The sequence below is a fragment of the Zonotrichia albicollis genome, chromosome 10, assembly GCF_047830755.1.
Source record: "Zonotrichia albicollis isolate bZonAlb1 chromosome 10, bZonAlb1.hap1, whole genome shotgun sequence".
Lineage (NCBI taxonomy): Eukaryota > Metazoa > Chordata > Aves > Passeriformes > Passerellidae > Zonotrichia > Zonotrichia albicollis.
In genome coordinates, this window is record NC_133828.1 from 36,967,013 (window position 1) to 36,982,469 (window position 15,457).

The 15,457-nt window shown below is 40.8% G+C and overlaps 1 protein-coding gene across 11 annotated transcripts in view; it reads left to right on the forward strand.

Annotated features, from left to right (window-relative positions):
* Positions 1–15,457, forward strand: part of KALRN (kalirin RhoGEF kinase) — a 463,005-nt gene that overhangs the window by 306,008 nt on the left and 141,540 nt on the right. For 10 of the 11 annotated variants that reach the window (XM_074548811.1, XM_074548813.1, XM_074548810.1 and 7 more), the window contains 9 exons: positions 1,981–2,100; positions 4,682–4,900; positions 7,760–7,909; positions 8,782–8,896; positions 9,227–9,342; positions 9,912–10,034; positions 12,386–12,568; positions 13,630–13,748; positions 14,918–14,984. In XM_074548811.1, coding sequence (XP_074404912.1) covers positions 1,981–2,100; positions 4,682–4,900; positions 7,760–7,909; positions 8,782–8,896; positions 9,227–9,342; positions 9,912–10,034; positions 12,386–12,568; positions 13,630–13,748; positions 14,918–14,984 — 1,212 coding nt within the window. The remainder of the gene's footprint in view (positions 1–1,980; positions 2,101–4,681; positions 4,901–7,759; positions 7,910–8,781; positions 8,897–9,226; positions 9,343–9,911; positions 10,035–12,385; positions 12,569–13,629; positions 13,749–14,917; positions 14,985–15,457) is intronic. The other variant, XM_074548812.1, reaches the window with a different exon arrangement.

Consider the following 15,457-nt stretch of genomic DNA (forward strand, 5'->3'; position numbering starts at 1 on the left):
AAATCTCATATGAGACTCCAACACTGAAGTGCCAAACTTGCCAAAGTAGACAGGGGTCACTGTGTAAATGCTTCCAAGCAAAATTTGGTAGTGCTTGGGTGCTCCTTGGGTCTGGAAAAGGGGATGTAGGAACCCCAGAATGTCCAGCCCCACACTCTGGGGGAAGGAGAGGGGGCAGCAGCCTTGGTCAGGAGTGGTGCTGGGAACCCACCAGTCCACCTGAACTGCTTCCCCCTGGATAATCTGAGTCTGAAAGACTCTTGAACAGAGGGATGAATACGTGATGTTAACACAAGAGGAAACCTGGCAGACTGGTTGTGTGGTCCTTCTTCCTAATCAAGTTGCCTTGTTGTAAGGCTGAGTTTCCATATTTTTTTCTGATGTTTTACTATTTAGAGGCTCAGATATTTGTGTCAAATCTGTGTCAAACTGTCTGTGGCAGTTTTTGAAAAACTCAGCTGAAATGAAAGATGTTCCACAGAGGAAAAACAATGGTGTGTTTTTAGCATACACCCTCAGTATTTTCTACATTCCAAATAGTCCAAGGCTGGGTGTATTGCAGCATGTAAAGCATGAAAGCGTGTCTTGCCTCATGATGTCCTCAATTCAGGCCTTTCCCAGGTACAGTGATCCTTTGGTTACCTTCAGAGTTTGGTACCATGTAGTTAGTAATAATGCAGGGTTTAAGTCTGATGGATTACAGAAAATGCCAGACAATGCAATTTCCACATGATAACTCAACTGCTTTTTCTTTAAATGTGTGATACATTTACCACAGGAACAATTACACCTGCTGATGGAAGAGAAACAAATGAAATTAAATCTTCCACACTGTTGTACTAAGCAGAATGTAATTTTCTACAAATTAGGGTCAGCTACATGTATAGATGTCTCCCTTTTTTCTCCTAGGGAAAACTCATTTTTTACCCTACAGGGAACCGAATGGCACTAACTAGGGTGATGCATGATGTAGGGATGAAAAACAAAGCAATAAAAAAATCCCTGTTTCCTCCCGGCAATTAATGGATCACTTGTAGAAAATGATAGTACAAAAGGGAAATTGCTATGTGGACTATTGCAGCAAAGTCAATTTTGGAAATCAGGAGCTAAATTTAGGGCAGTGATTGAGCAATCAGAATTTCCTGTGGATCTGTGAATTGGACTCAGCAACTTTTTGGCTTTACTGGACTAATAAGACACCTTCACAGGTAGAAAAAAGGCTTTGAGACACTACAGGAAAGAACTTGCATGTGTGTTCTGGGTGCTAATTTCCTAAACATGTGTCTTAAAATAGCAGAAAATATTGCTGCTTAAATGAGTGAGTACAAGCTTGATGGAATAATTATGTACATTTAGGATGTGATTCTGCAGTCATTACAGCATGGATTGCATGTCTTACAAATAATTTTAGCATGTCTGAAGTAAAGTCTCTTGATTAACCACAAAATACAAGATTTGACACTTTTTCCTAGCTGTGTGCAGGTGGAAACTTTAACTGCATCTTAACTCCATGCCAAATGAATCAAACTGTGTCCTCTCCCTCCTCCCCAAGCTCAGACTTTTGTGTGAAAGACACACAGGCAAGTGAAGCAGAACGGTGTTGCAATCTTTGATTCCTGTCGGAAATTTGAAAAGATGTTTAAATCCAAATCTCCCTCATTATGCTTTGTGGTTTTGCCCTGGGGTATTTACATAGGGGCCCACTCATGTTTGTGATCAAACCTTGAAAATGAGAGTTCTTTGCTATCCAAATATCCATGTAAAGGGAGTTGAATTCTTCAAGCAATAACTTTTTCAATAAGATCTTTGCCTCTTAAAACTGCGTGCCATTAAGAGCTTGTACCAGGATTTCTTTCTGTTCACAGAAAAGATTTCTTTCTGCTCACACCTGTTCAGGCAGGCTGAAGCATTTTCTGACAGGTGACTGCATGAACCCTGGTACTGAGTGCACCTTTCACTGAGCACATCCTCTGTTTGCAGGTGCTTGGCTGGATCAGGAACGGGGAGTCGATGCTCAACGCCAGCCTGGTCAATGCCAGCTCCCTGTCAGAGGCTGAGCAGCTCCAGAGGGAGCACGAGCAGTTCCAGCTGGCCATAGAGGTAACACCAACTACTCCTCTTTGCTTCTCCTTCCCAGGTGAACATCACACGAAAGGTTATCCCATGGGCATCAATCATTGCTTTCCTGAAGGAAGGGGAGGAATAGAGGCTTTAGAGAATCAACTTATCTTTAAACTCGTAATGTAGCCAGCAGCTAATAGTGAAACAAATTATTTATCACCTGCAGCTAATTCTTCTGCTGCCAGATATCAGCTTTGCCATTCATGAAAATGACACTCAGGCATCTCCTGATAATTTCCTTGATAAAAAATTAAGGTTCATAAAGTGATCTGAAATGGGAAAAGTTATTCAATTCAGTTTCTTTCCACATCCACAGTCTGGAGGTCATTCCAGCATTCATTTATGAATATTTTTTAATGGATAATGCGCTCACACTAATTAATCTTTCATTCAGATTTCCTTTCATGAACCCCAGAAAAGAAACTCATTCCAACCCTCATCCTCAACTTTGACAAAGAGGCAAGAGGGGCAATTTGTAAGAATTGACTCCTTGCTCTGGAGTAACAGCACATCTTTGACCTGGCCCTTGGAAACTGATTGTGAGCCAACCCGTTTGCCTCACTCACAGGGCCAGGAGGAAGAGCCCCTGCACTGAGCAGCTTTCCTTTGAATGAGAAGACAGTGAAGGGCTAAGGTCTGCCCTGAGCAGGGCACTAAAAGATTCCTAATTAAGCTCAGTGCTTGGTGTATCTGTTATTGTGAGCAAACCCTCGCAGGGTGTGCTCCCATCAGTTGCTAGAAAGAGGTTGCTTTCTAGCATTGTTTTTTTCCTGTTCCAGCTTAAAAAAGGGATGTGTGCTTCCCAGAATATATTGTTAAGTTTTTACAGAGAAAAGAACAGCTGAAAAATACCCATATACTTGAAGACTAAATCAAACTTTAAACTCTGCAAGTATGGAGATTTGAAGAGATGCCTGACTGAGGTGGGGGGAAGGGGAAGGGATGTCTCCTGGTAAACTTGAATTTAGTCAATATATGTTACAGTGGTGTTAATAATTCTAGAGTTTAAATCTCAGCTAATGACTTATTTTGATCCTGCTCTGCTCAGAGTAACGAAGGAGCAGCTGTTGCAGCTCCTGAAGGAAAAGGAAGAAGTTTTTTATCAATTCTGTATGAGCTGGCTGGTACCAAGCTGTGTTGACCACATCTTGGCAGCCACCACCAGACAGCAGTGGGGAACAAGACACCCACTGGCTGAGTTATCACAGCTTCTGACGCTGGGGAAGTGCTTGCATTTGGTGGTGAATGTAAATTGCAGGGGGAGAAGAGGGTTACACCATAGTAAGGGGAAAATAAGTTTTCAAAAAGAAAAAATCACTAGATTAAATATTTAAAGTATTTAAAGCTCAATATGGGGAATAGATCAGCAAAGCACACAAGGCAGAATGTTCTCTAAAAGCATTCTAGATGTGGAATTGATTTTCAGTTGAAATCCTTCAAAGTCTATTTCAAACAAGTATTACAATTCTAACATCAGTAAAGCAGTTGGATATTAAATTTAACCAGTTGTTCTTGAACATCTTCCTAAGTTTCTGCCAAGTATTAATCCTTTTTGTTTCCTAATAGCTTTCTCTACATTACATTATTCATCAGTGTATTGCCAGATGATTTCAAGCTTTTTTCCAGGTTCATGGCTTAGATCATAAAACCATCACATGAGAATTTGTCAGCAGCAGTTACAAATGGGACATAGCACAGAGGAGTCTGAGAGATTTTAGGGCTTCTGTTCAGAAGATTAAAATCAAAAGCTGGACTTAACCATGTCTGAACAGTTACTCAGGAGGCTGGGAAGGGATGAGGGCTATTTTAGCAGCCCACAGAGGAAGACATAGCCACCACTTGGTAACTCTGAGAGGAGCTGGTGCAGGCTGAGGAATGGGGCAGATAGCTCAGTCTTGCCTGTAAAGGGGCTACTGAGTAAACTGGGGACTGGTGGAGAGAATGATTTGACTCTCCCCAGCCCTGACCTTAAAGGTAGGAGCATAAATCTAATCTCCAGCATGAGTGAACTGACTTCCAGAAATGCATCTTGTAGGGGCTGCTACTTGTGATAAAGTTCATGCCCTTTAGTAAGACACATTATTTTCTGGGATTGATGTTTTGAACAACTGCACAAGTAAAGCTGCTGATGCCAGGTAAACTGCCTGGCAAGAGCCAAATTAGGGTGATTAGGCCCATAGTTTGCCAGCTGTTTAGAGTTTGCTTTTGGGCTGCAGATTGTGTGGGATGCAGTGAGCACTGAGGCTGGGTGGGAGCGCAGTGAGAGCTGCCTGCACTGGGCAGTCAGAATGGACCCCTGGGGACCCCACCCCACATTACTGCTCAAAGGGCAGCAGCTGACCAGTGCAGCCAACCCATCCTAGCAGTGCTTACATATTCCAAGTTTTATTAACATGTTGCAAGTGTGTGTGAATAACTGAAACTAAAATGCTTTGCAGAAAGTGAATGTTAACTGAAGATAACTCTGAAAATATTTCACTCTCTCATCACGCCTCGCTTCACCTTTCTACCATACATCTGGCACATCTGTACAACCTCTCTTTCCTCCCCTCATACACAGTCCCTCTTTCATGCCACTTCCTTACAGAAGACACACCAGAGTGCCCTGCAGGTCCAGCAGAAGGCCGAGGTGTTGCTGCAGGCTGGACATTATGATGCTGATGCCATCAGAGAATGTGCTGAGAAGGTGGCCCTGCACTGGCAGCAGCTGATGCTGAAGATGGAGGACAGGCTCAAACTCGTCAATGCCTCCGTGGCCTTTTATAAAACCTCTGAGCAGGTGAGCTGGACAGGGCCATTTCTGGGCCATAGTAAACCAAGTCTGGATCAGTAAAAATTCTTTCTTTGACAGGTATTGCAACACACACCAAAAAAAACCCCAAATGCAAACATAACCCACTCACCCTTCAAAAAAAGACAAAAAAAGAGCGGCAAGCAGTTTGTAATAACTTTCATCTCAAAGTTTTTAGTGTAGCAATGTAATTCTTGAAGGTGCTATTTTTGTTGGGGTTTTTTCAATTTTCCCCTTTCAAACAGGAATAATTTTTGAAATCCCACCACTTTTGTTTCAAGTTCTCATGATACTTGAGGAATATAAATCTGCTTTTCCTTCAGAACTGATTGCAATTAATTAATTGTTACTTTGTGAGCCAATGTTTTCACTAGTACTTAAATACCACCATGCCAAAAAAGATGCCAAGATTTGAAGGGATTTCTCTTAAATCCACCTGCAACACACATAATTACAGCAGGAGCCCATTATGTGCTATCCCAACTCTACTTCATTCCAGGTGTTCATGAATTGCAAAACACATTCCAGTTGGCTGCTGGCATGGTGGGATTATTCATCCCTTGCACAGGCAGGTGCCCTTTATACTGTAGTCAGTGGGAATCAGTGTCACAGCGTGGCTACTCCAGCAGCCTTGCCTGGTGTCATCTACTGCAGCCAGGCAGTTGCTGTTAGCAGGGACACTGCAGGAGCCTGTGGTTTTACACAAAAGGCAGCAGTGATTGCCAGGACATTTTCTATTGTTATTGCCACACAGTTAGGTCCTCAATTAGAGAACCAGACATGGAAAGATTTTTAACACAACTAGATATGTCATTAGGGAAAAAGTGTACTTTTCCTTAACTTGGAGGCTGGAGATGATCTTTGGGCCATTTTTTGGTGTCATTTGTTTAATGTATTTTTAAGACTGTTTAAGAGGAATACATTCCTTATAATTAATGTATTTCACTGTGAAGAGTTTCAAACAGATTTACAGTCCCTGATGCATTCAAGATCAAAATGAATTACTGCTGATGGAGGAGTGTGAGAAATGAAAACTGTTAGGGGATTCATTAGAGCTTCAGACAGTTAAATGTACTGGCCAAAATATGCATTGGCAGTAATTTATCAGTTCAGTCTCTCTTCCTATTTCCAAGTCTCAGACAAGCACACTGCAGTGCCCACCAGTTCATTCATTGGTTATGTCTATTCAGCAAATGTGCAGGGCAAAGATCATTCAGTCTCTGAATGCTCATGAACTCAATGCTGCAAGCCTGTCATCTTCTCTTGGGCTGCACAGCTGATCTACAGTCCTTAAGGGTCTGCTCTGTGACTGCCTGACAGTGGAGTGAATCATTTACTGGATCCTGAATTCTCTGAGTATCCAGAAAAAGGAGCTAAAAGAACACAGAGAGTGTCACATGCAGCCAAACTTTTTCATGCCTGTCTTCCCCAAGTATATTATGTTCTTGATTTTAGTGGTGAAGCCCTGGATTTCAAATAGCCCAGTTTTTCTCTGACTTCATTGACAGCCCATTTTATACTCACTTCTCTCATCACCTTAAGAGAAAGACACTCTTTGCATGTGCAGGGACAATTCTTCCTAGAAATATGTGAATCCCAGGCAGTGCATTTATTTTCATTCTTTAAATCACTGAAGTTCAACAGGATGTCAAGGTTTTCAAGAAGTGAAATGGAAATGCTTTTCTGTGCCTACATGACACATGAAGCACTTGCTCTCCACTAAATATTTGAGGGTGATTGCTGGTTTGCATCCAAGCAAGAAGATAATTTTAGATTGCCAAGTGCACGAGGCCCTTTGCATAATGCATAGTGCATAAGCCTGGCAGCAGGATGAGTTATCAGTTTACCTTAACTCACCAGTTTTAAAGTGGACTTCAGTGTGCTCTTGGTCAGATTTACATGAAAATGGCCTGTGATAGTGAGGGTGATGAGGGGGTAATTCTGGAGTCTCCTCCAGACTGTGCTCTTAATAATGTGGGTTCTCCTGAATTGTAGCTGTGTTAATATTAAAGCTGTGAGAGTGAGCAAGAAAAGGATGGACATTGCTACTGGATCCCAGCAGTAACTGACTGGGTCATCTTAACAGTGGAGTCTGTAGGAAGAGCCCTTTGGGAAAGAAAAAGAAACTTCCACATGTCCTGGAAAACTTTTGCTGTGTCTGCACAGGCCTCTGAGAATATTCTCAGGATCTGCAACATAAAAAACTCAGCCTTGTCTGAGGCAGCTGCCTAATTTCCAGGCTGCGTTGGTTTATTTACCTCATTTCCACTGTTCCACTATTTTACTAAGACAGAATATATGTGTGTGAGCTCTGTGCAGTGGAGCACCTGCATCCACCTAGATTGTGACCCTGATTAAGTCTATTGTTTTCCATCAGCTTTTAAAAAGCTGTATAGGGAGCAACTAAACTATAGCTGAAGAGAATTAATTCCAGCTTCAGACTTGGTTTCAGGAAAGTATTTAAGCATGTGCTTTTCTTTAAGTATGTGTTAAGTCCCTTGACTTCAATAGGATTTAAACACATTCTAGAATAGGGATTGTTTCCTGAATGATCAACTGGGGCTGGGCTGACCTCTGCCTTGATTCAACCTTTTGTGCTTCCTCTCATTATTCATTAGAAGAGAAGAATGATTTATCAGCCTTAAATAAATTGTGTCCCAAACAGTAAAGGTCCCTACGGGTAAGAAAAGCACCTAGATCATTCTTTCTAGGGCCTGCTTTATACCCAGTTACCCCCCTGCTGTGGCCCATAGTACAAAAATGACATGTCACTGCTCACAGACTTTTACTGAATGTTCTCCTGGTTATGATTGTGGATAACTGAGTTGTGCTGTGGGCATGTTTCAGGTGTGCAGTGTTTTAGAGAGCCTGGAGCAGGAATACAGACGGGACGAAGACTGGTGTGGAGGCAGAGATAAACTTGGGCCAGCAGCTGAGATAGACCATGTCATCCCTCTGATCAGCAAACATCTGGAACAGAAGGAGGCTTTTCTCAAGGTCTGATTTTTGTTCCCTATTAAATTAGGAAAAATTTCCATTAAGTAGACAATTTAGATCAGTGTTGGTAAATTTGAGAGGATGATCTGATGTGTAATTCCAGTTCAGCTACTGGCTGACTGTATAAACCCTAGGCAGTTTTACTTTGTTGTAGCAGGGGTATTGAGCGTTATTATCAATACATATCTCAGAGAGATGTTATCAAGACCAATTAGGTGGTGTTTGCACTTGGAGGATGTTAGTTGTTGTGCTGGTTCAAAGTTCAGTTCTTAAAATTGCACTATAAATGACAGGTATTACACATCATTTTGGTGTTGGCTTCTACAAACCATCCAGCATTTCAGATTTTGTCCTCCAAGCCAATAACTGAAGAACTAATAATAACTCAAGCAATTTTGTCTCTGCAAGGCAGCACCAAGATGGAGACAGACATTTCTTCCTGCCTTCCAGGTGCTGCTTTGGAAGAAACAAGGATCTCCCAGGCTGACAAGTGAACTGTCAGCCAGCCTCCCACCTGCCACTAAAACTGATACACAACATGAAACTACACTTGCAGTCAAGGCTTAAGAAATTATGCCTCTAGATTTGGACATTTTTTGAAACAATGAGAGATGGGTTAGATTTGATTAGACAGAAAATGTGTGAGGTACCAGTGCTTAACAAGTAGTTGTTTTATTACTGTCATTAGTTTGCCTTCATATATAAAATGAGCCACTATATTACTCATGTTTTAATAGGTCTCTAAGACTGTTAGTTTATTAACTGAGTTTATTGACTGTTGGCTGAAGTACTCATCTTCCTAGAAAGAGAACTTCTTCTTGCTTTCTTTGCTCATCTTTACTGACTCTTTTTGTGGGGGCTGTTCTTCCTAGGCCTGCACCCTGGCGCGGAGGAACGCCGAGGTGTTCCTCAAGTACATCCACAGGAACAACGTCAGCATGCCCGGCGTGGCCAGCCACACCAGAGGGCCCGAGCAGCAGGTCAAAGGTTGGTGGAGTGACACCACTGAAGGTCTGGTTTGCCCCCTCCCCTTTGCAGGGTGGTCCTTCTAAAGTCTGCAAAGTCTGTTCTGGCATCATTTCCTTTACCAGATCACTCTGCAACTACGCTCGCTGTGGTGGTTTCTTGTGTATGTGGTTTTGGTTTTTTTTTAGCAGCCCCTTTGAATCAATGCCTGTTTTTAAGAAGTGTGATTTTGGGCTCTCTGCTTTTGGGAACAAGGTCCAGGCAAAGTGATTAAATTCATCATTTCATAGCTTATTTCTGTGTCCACTCAAGGAATCCCCAATCATGCAGATGTTTTCCTTTGCCCTGCAGCCATTCTGAGTGAGCTGCTGCAGAGGGAGAATCGGGTCCTTCACTTCTGGACCCTGAAGAAGAGGAGATTAGATCAGTGCCAGCAGTATGTTGTCTTTGAGCGCAGTGCCAAGCAGGTAATGTGAAAACCCCACCTTGTCCCTCTGTCCTGGCAGCTTGTAAAATCTCCTGTATCCATGTAATGCTTCTGTGTGGGGCTCCTCTTGCAATCTCAAGTTGTGTTTAAATGCTGTAACTTTTGAAAACATGGCAAAAATAGATTTTAAAACAACTTAAGACAATTCCAAAACCTGACAACAAGATTCACTATTTTTGTCACCTCAGATTAATGCCTGTATTTCTTCATTTGTTTGAAAATAAATATAAGAGCAAACTTTTTTATTGAGCTATTTCTGAATGAGAGAACTGCTTTCCCTGCCAATTTATCTGAATATAGGTGGAATTCCCTACACTCCTTTTTGTCCTAGGAAACACAGAGTACCCTTTTGTATCCTTTCCCACCTGCTTTTATTATTTTATTCTTTTTATGTGTTCCTAGAAAGTGGTTTAGTATACAGGTTATTAATCCCAATGTATTTGATATTCTTTGATTGGCAGGGTTGTTTTTTTTTTGTCATAGAATTAATTCTTGAAATACAAAAGCTGTTTGTTTTGTTTTTTCCTTTCGTGTTTTTGACATTGACAGGCCTTAGACTGGATCCAAGAAACAGGAGAATATTACCTCTCTACTCACAACTCCACAGGGGAATCAGCAGAAGAAACTCAGGAACTCCTGAAGGAATATGGGGAATTCAGAGTACCTGCCAAAGTAAACAGTGACTTTAATCTAATTATGCCATCTGCTTTAGTCTGTATTTATGGTCTTGTTTCAATGCCTCAAATCTCTGTAACAATATTCCCTTGATTTTATAGTTGCCCTCTAAAAATCCTAGCCCTGAAGATAAATGATTTTTGAGAACTTTTAGCAGGACATAGGCACGAAAAGAAGGTTTTCTCCACCTTGGTTAGTACTGGTTATTGAAAATTTCTGTTCCGATCAGAAGGAAGAGAAAGTCCATTTGCATACAGAGTTCACAGCAATCTAATAGACATTCCATTCTCAAGCAATCATTCCAGAATGGCATAGGGTTACTAATTGATCTGAACACATCCAAGGTCACCATGGACTCCTGGTCTCTTTCTTCTATCTTTAAAACCGCAATTTGTCTCACTAATTCCAGCTGAGTTGATCACAGATGATCATTTATCTCATTAGAAATAATCTGCTGATCCCCTACAAAGTACTTAAAATAGATGAGTCTTTAAACTCTGGGGTGAACATTTTTGAATACAAAATTGCATTCCCAAGAATATATTAATTTATATGGAGCAGTTCTGGGAAATCTGATGGGGTTTACACAGGAATGGTGATTGGATCTGTTTCAGACAAATTAATTCAAACCATAGGTAATTCATAGACAGTGAATCCACAGGGCTATTAGGAGTCTCTGATAAGGATGTAAATTGCAGAGTTGAGTGCAGGAAGACCATGGTTTTGGTATTATGTGGCTGCATTTCACTGTGTCCTGAAATTGATCTTCTGTAATCCTTAAATTCCTCCTTAGGCTGCCTATGCTTGTATGGGTTTGATTCACAGCCTTTGTGGTGTTCTTGTCCCCTTCTTTTAGCTTAGCTTGCATGTTTCTGAAAATGTGAGATAGCTAGCAGTGGATGGAAGGTAATTTCTTCAGACAGGACACATATGAAATTCTTTTAACTGCTTCTGAGTTCTAACCACCCATGATTAGTGCACCTGAAATTACATTCTGGTTCATAATTTAATTTTTATCAGAATAATCCAAATTCATAGTAAAGTTTCTGGACCATTTTGACTCTTGACTTAGCCTAGGATTGAATTTTAGAACTTGTTCATTATCAGCTATTACTGTCTGTTTCTTACACTGACACATCAAAGTCTTGCTCCCTCAGGCTGTCCTACTGCTCCTACTGCTGATGTAGAATATTTTCACTGCCATGTGCAATCTGGTAAATGCATGTCATTCCCAGACTGATGTTATTCTCAAATTAAGCTGTAGCTGAAAGCCTTCCTGATCCCAGTAACTTTCTGGCCAAACCAATTGTTTGAAATGCAAAATCAGCAGTAGATTCTGGGAATTAATCACCCTTTAAATATGACACAAAGTTAGATTTTTACATCTTCATACCTAGCCTTGCTTAGCTACTCATTTAATTTGTTAGAATGATGTCTGATTCAGCTGTTAATCTATTATAATGGTGGGATTTCTTGAATTTAGTTTTGTGCTTGAAATCTGCTGGATGTTTTCTGATCTGACATTATTTGTCCATTTGTGGTCAGATCACTGATAATAATGTCAAGTACCTGACAGTGTGCCTTGCTTCAGGCATGGGGGAACATCCTCTCTATGTTTGACCACAGACTTGCCAGTGTCTCATTTCCTGGGATAGATTTGGAATCAGAGCTGGAGTTCATAACTAGGTCCTTTGTGCAGTTTTGACTAAGGGGCAGTTAGACACTAAGTGGAAAAGACCTCTGGAAGGTTTGGGGAGCTCAGTGTGTGCTTTGGAGTTCAGGCATCTTTTAGCTCTTTTAGTCATGTTCTAACTGGGCCTAAAATACCAATGGAGGATTTTATAATAAGCAGACCATGAATTTGTATTTAAATTCTGTTTGTTTGTGAAACAGACAAGTAATGACTCAAAATCTCTTCCTGGGCTGATATGTGGTGTATTAATGACCTTCCTACACAGGTCTGCAGATCCACCAGATATAGAGTCAGAGTAACTTGGTGTACTGTATGAGGTGTGATTTTAAAATCTTGTCTTCTACTCCAGGGCTCACCAAAATAAGCTCTTGCTTATGGGAAGGAGGCATGTGTAACTTCCAACATGTTTTATGTGTTTGTGTCTGGGGGGTTTCAAAAACTTGACTTTCTATCTTCTTCAGCTTCATAAGTGTCCTTATAAAAATGTCATTCCTTTCATGTTTTACTGAAAGTTTGAAGTGTCTGATTCTGTATAAGAAGAAATGCAGACACTCTTTAATGATGTATAAAAATCGTGAACTTCTTTTGACTGCTTTGTGAGTTAAAAGCAAAGGAAATAACAATAAAACATAACCAAGGACCATATTTTGGGCAGCAAACAAAGGAGAAAGTGAAGCTCCTCATCCAGCTGGCTGACAGCTTTGTAGAAAAAGGACACATACACGCCACAGAAATCAGGAAGTGGGTCACCACCGTAGACAAGCGCTACCGGGACTTCTCTCTCAGGATGGGGAAATACCGTTACTCCCTGGAAAAAGCCCTTGGAATCAACCCAGAGGTACTGCAAGACCCTGTCCTGTTGGGGTTTTATACCACAGTCACAGAGGAAGGGGAAGCCTGTGGAATGAATGCTGTTGGTTTTTGTGTGCCCATTAGAAACACTGAAAGCTCAGCCAGCCCACCTGGCCATGGCCAGAACTGCTGCTGGAGAAAAAGGGTGAAAGGGTTTTGCTGTGCTTGGTCAGTGACGTGAGGAGGGGCAGATGAAGATCAGAAAGGTTTTCTAAAAAAATGTTTGCACCATTTTTCAGGAGACCATAGAGCTTTCAGGAGGAAAGGGGGGGAAACACATTAATTGAATAAACGTCTGTGTTCATTTTGGTATAAACCATAAATCCTGTTCCCACACCATTATTTTGCATCCAATTCAAACTTTGACTCTAAGTTTTTATTCTCTCATCCTTTAACTAACATAAACAATTGATCCCCAACCTCATGTCTGAATTCTTTTAGGTGAAGTAGATCATAAGAAGCAAAAATTATGATTTCCTGCTATTCCCTGGCCATATTATTAAGGGAGAGTGCCAGAAGCAGAAACACTTAAAAACCTTTCAGTCAATGGCTCTTTGGAATTAAATATCAAGAATAAGGAATAAATTCCCTCACACCCTCATGATACTTTAACTGCACTGTTCCTTTTAGGGCCTCTGGTTTACACTGAGTTCTAACCACAGCCTGGAAAGGTATCCTGTGGTAAATGGCCACTGAAAGTTGTCTCTGCATGGTGCTCTACTTTATCAGACTAGTTTTTAGAAAGTCCCATACTAGACAACTAATTTAGATATGAAAGAGTAAGGTTATTTAGACCTCTTTGTCAGTATTGGTTCCTAATTAGGAGAAACAGTGAAGATTACACTGAGTATAATTTCTATATTTTTAAGATTTCTCTCTCAGGTTTTTATCTCTTCTCACAGTACTTCTGCTTCTGTCTAAATTTCCTCCTTTTTGATATTATTATTCTGTGTCCTTTTTTACCTCTTTGATCTCATGAACATGCTGCACTTTGCACAACAGTAGGATTACAATGAAGTTAAACTCTGTACTTTTTTTTTTCACTAGGATAACAAAGACCTAGAGCTAGATATCATTCCAGCAAGTCTTTCAGACCGGGAGGTAAAGCTGCGAGATGCAAATCATGAAGTCAATGAAGAAAAAAGGAAGTCAGCCAGAAAGAAAGAGTATGTTCCCAAGCACTCTGTCTGCATGGCACATTATCTGCTAAAGAATAATTATGTGATATTAGCATGACCTGAACTGACTGACAGTCCTGTAACTCATTCCAGCTGCAGAGCTATTGCGATAAGTCTGCAGGTGTGGGGTAGTTGTTACTTGTAGGTTAGAGAATTTCAGAACATAAAGGTTGAATTTCTTTTGGTTTTAATCAGAAGTTAGAAAGGGAAAGCAGTGAGTCAAGCACTTGGATTAGCCCTGATGTTGTGGAGTTGCAAATTTCTTTCTGCTTGTATGTAAAAAGTAACATGAGCAGGAAAAAATAGAGCATCTTTAGGTATCTAAATATTATCTAAGCATCAGTGACCCAAGAGTTCACTTGAAGTTTAGGTTCAAATTTCAGCAAGCGTAGGACTGAGAGAACTGGAAATAGTTCATACTAGAGGAATAGTTGAGAGGTACTTGTTGCACTTAAATCCATAAACAGTCTATTTTCACAGTATTCTGTCTTAATTTTTGTGTAAGAATATTGGAAAAGTATTTCCCAGCCTTCTGAAGTTGTCGCAGATCATGATTGATAAGAAACAACTTATACTTTAGAAAATATTACACTTAGTCTGCTTGTGGCAAATTTCAGGAATTTCAACTTTGAGGGGCCCAGCCTCATGCTCTAGAGATGCCATTGTTGCATTTCACAGCATCTGCATTTTCTCTGGTCAGATACCAAACTGTTGAAGTCTCTTCAAAGTAGTGATGTCTCCCAAATCCATCTGTGCTGGCTCTGAAGGTTAAGTTTTAGGGTGACTTCCCACTGACTGTCAGCAAAGGTGCAAATATTGGTGAATCACAATTCCTTAATCCTGGGGGGAAAAATTTCTGAGAACCAGCTGATAGTTAAGGATGGGCATGTAGGTGGTAAATCCCATGGACTCAGGGTTGCAGGAATACAACTTAATAGGATTTTGTGCAGAAAAGATATTTAGAAAATAACTCTACAATGGACTGGAGTATGAAGTGCTATTTTGATCATGGACCTGAAAGGTGCAAAGTAAGGTAGCTGAATGCCTAGGGTGGAAATACCTTTGTTCTTTAAGAGAACAGGAGGATGCTTTGTTTTCTGTTCATTGTAGAAATGCTTATAATGTCCAAACCACATAAAGTACTCCTTTTTTTTCAGATTCATTATGGCTGAGCTGCTGCAGACAGAAAAAGCTTATGTCAGGGATTTACATGAATGTTTAGAGGTAAGTTATGGCCCAGGAGCTCTCCAGTATTCCTGGAAGCACATGCTGTCCTCTGCAGTGGCAATGCTCACATTAAAGCACAGGCTGTGCACATTGATTCATGGAGCTTTCCTTAAAGATTCAAATATGTTCCTTTGAATCATCTCATGCTAGAGAAACTTCTGGATTTGCACAGTCAAATACCTTGCCTTGCTGTTAGCAGGGTGTTCTTAAAGTGGATGGTGATATTCAAGGCAAAACCAGAGTGTAATTCAGTGAAATCTGTCAGCTTTCACATTCCTCAGTCTGACAGAGATTTTTATGTATCTAATGCTACTGAATTGGCAAATCTGGCTTATTTTTCAGCTCTTTCTGCCTGCAGTTTTTGGACACCATCAGGTGGACAGCAAAGTGTTGTTGGCATGCTTCTGCTTTTTCCTCGGACAACTTCGAAGCACCAATGCACCAGCACTTTGAATTTTTCTAGAGAGCTT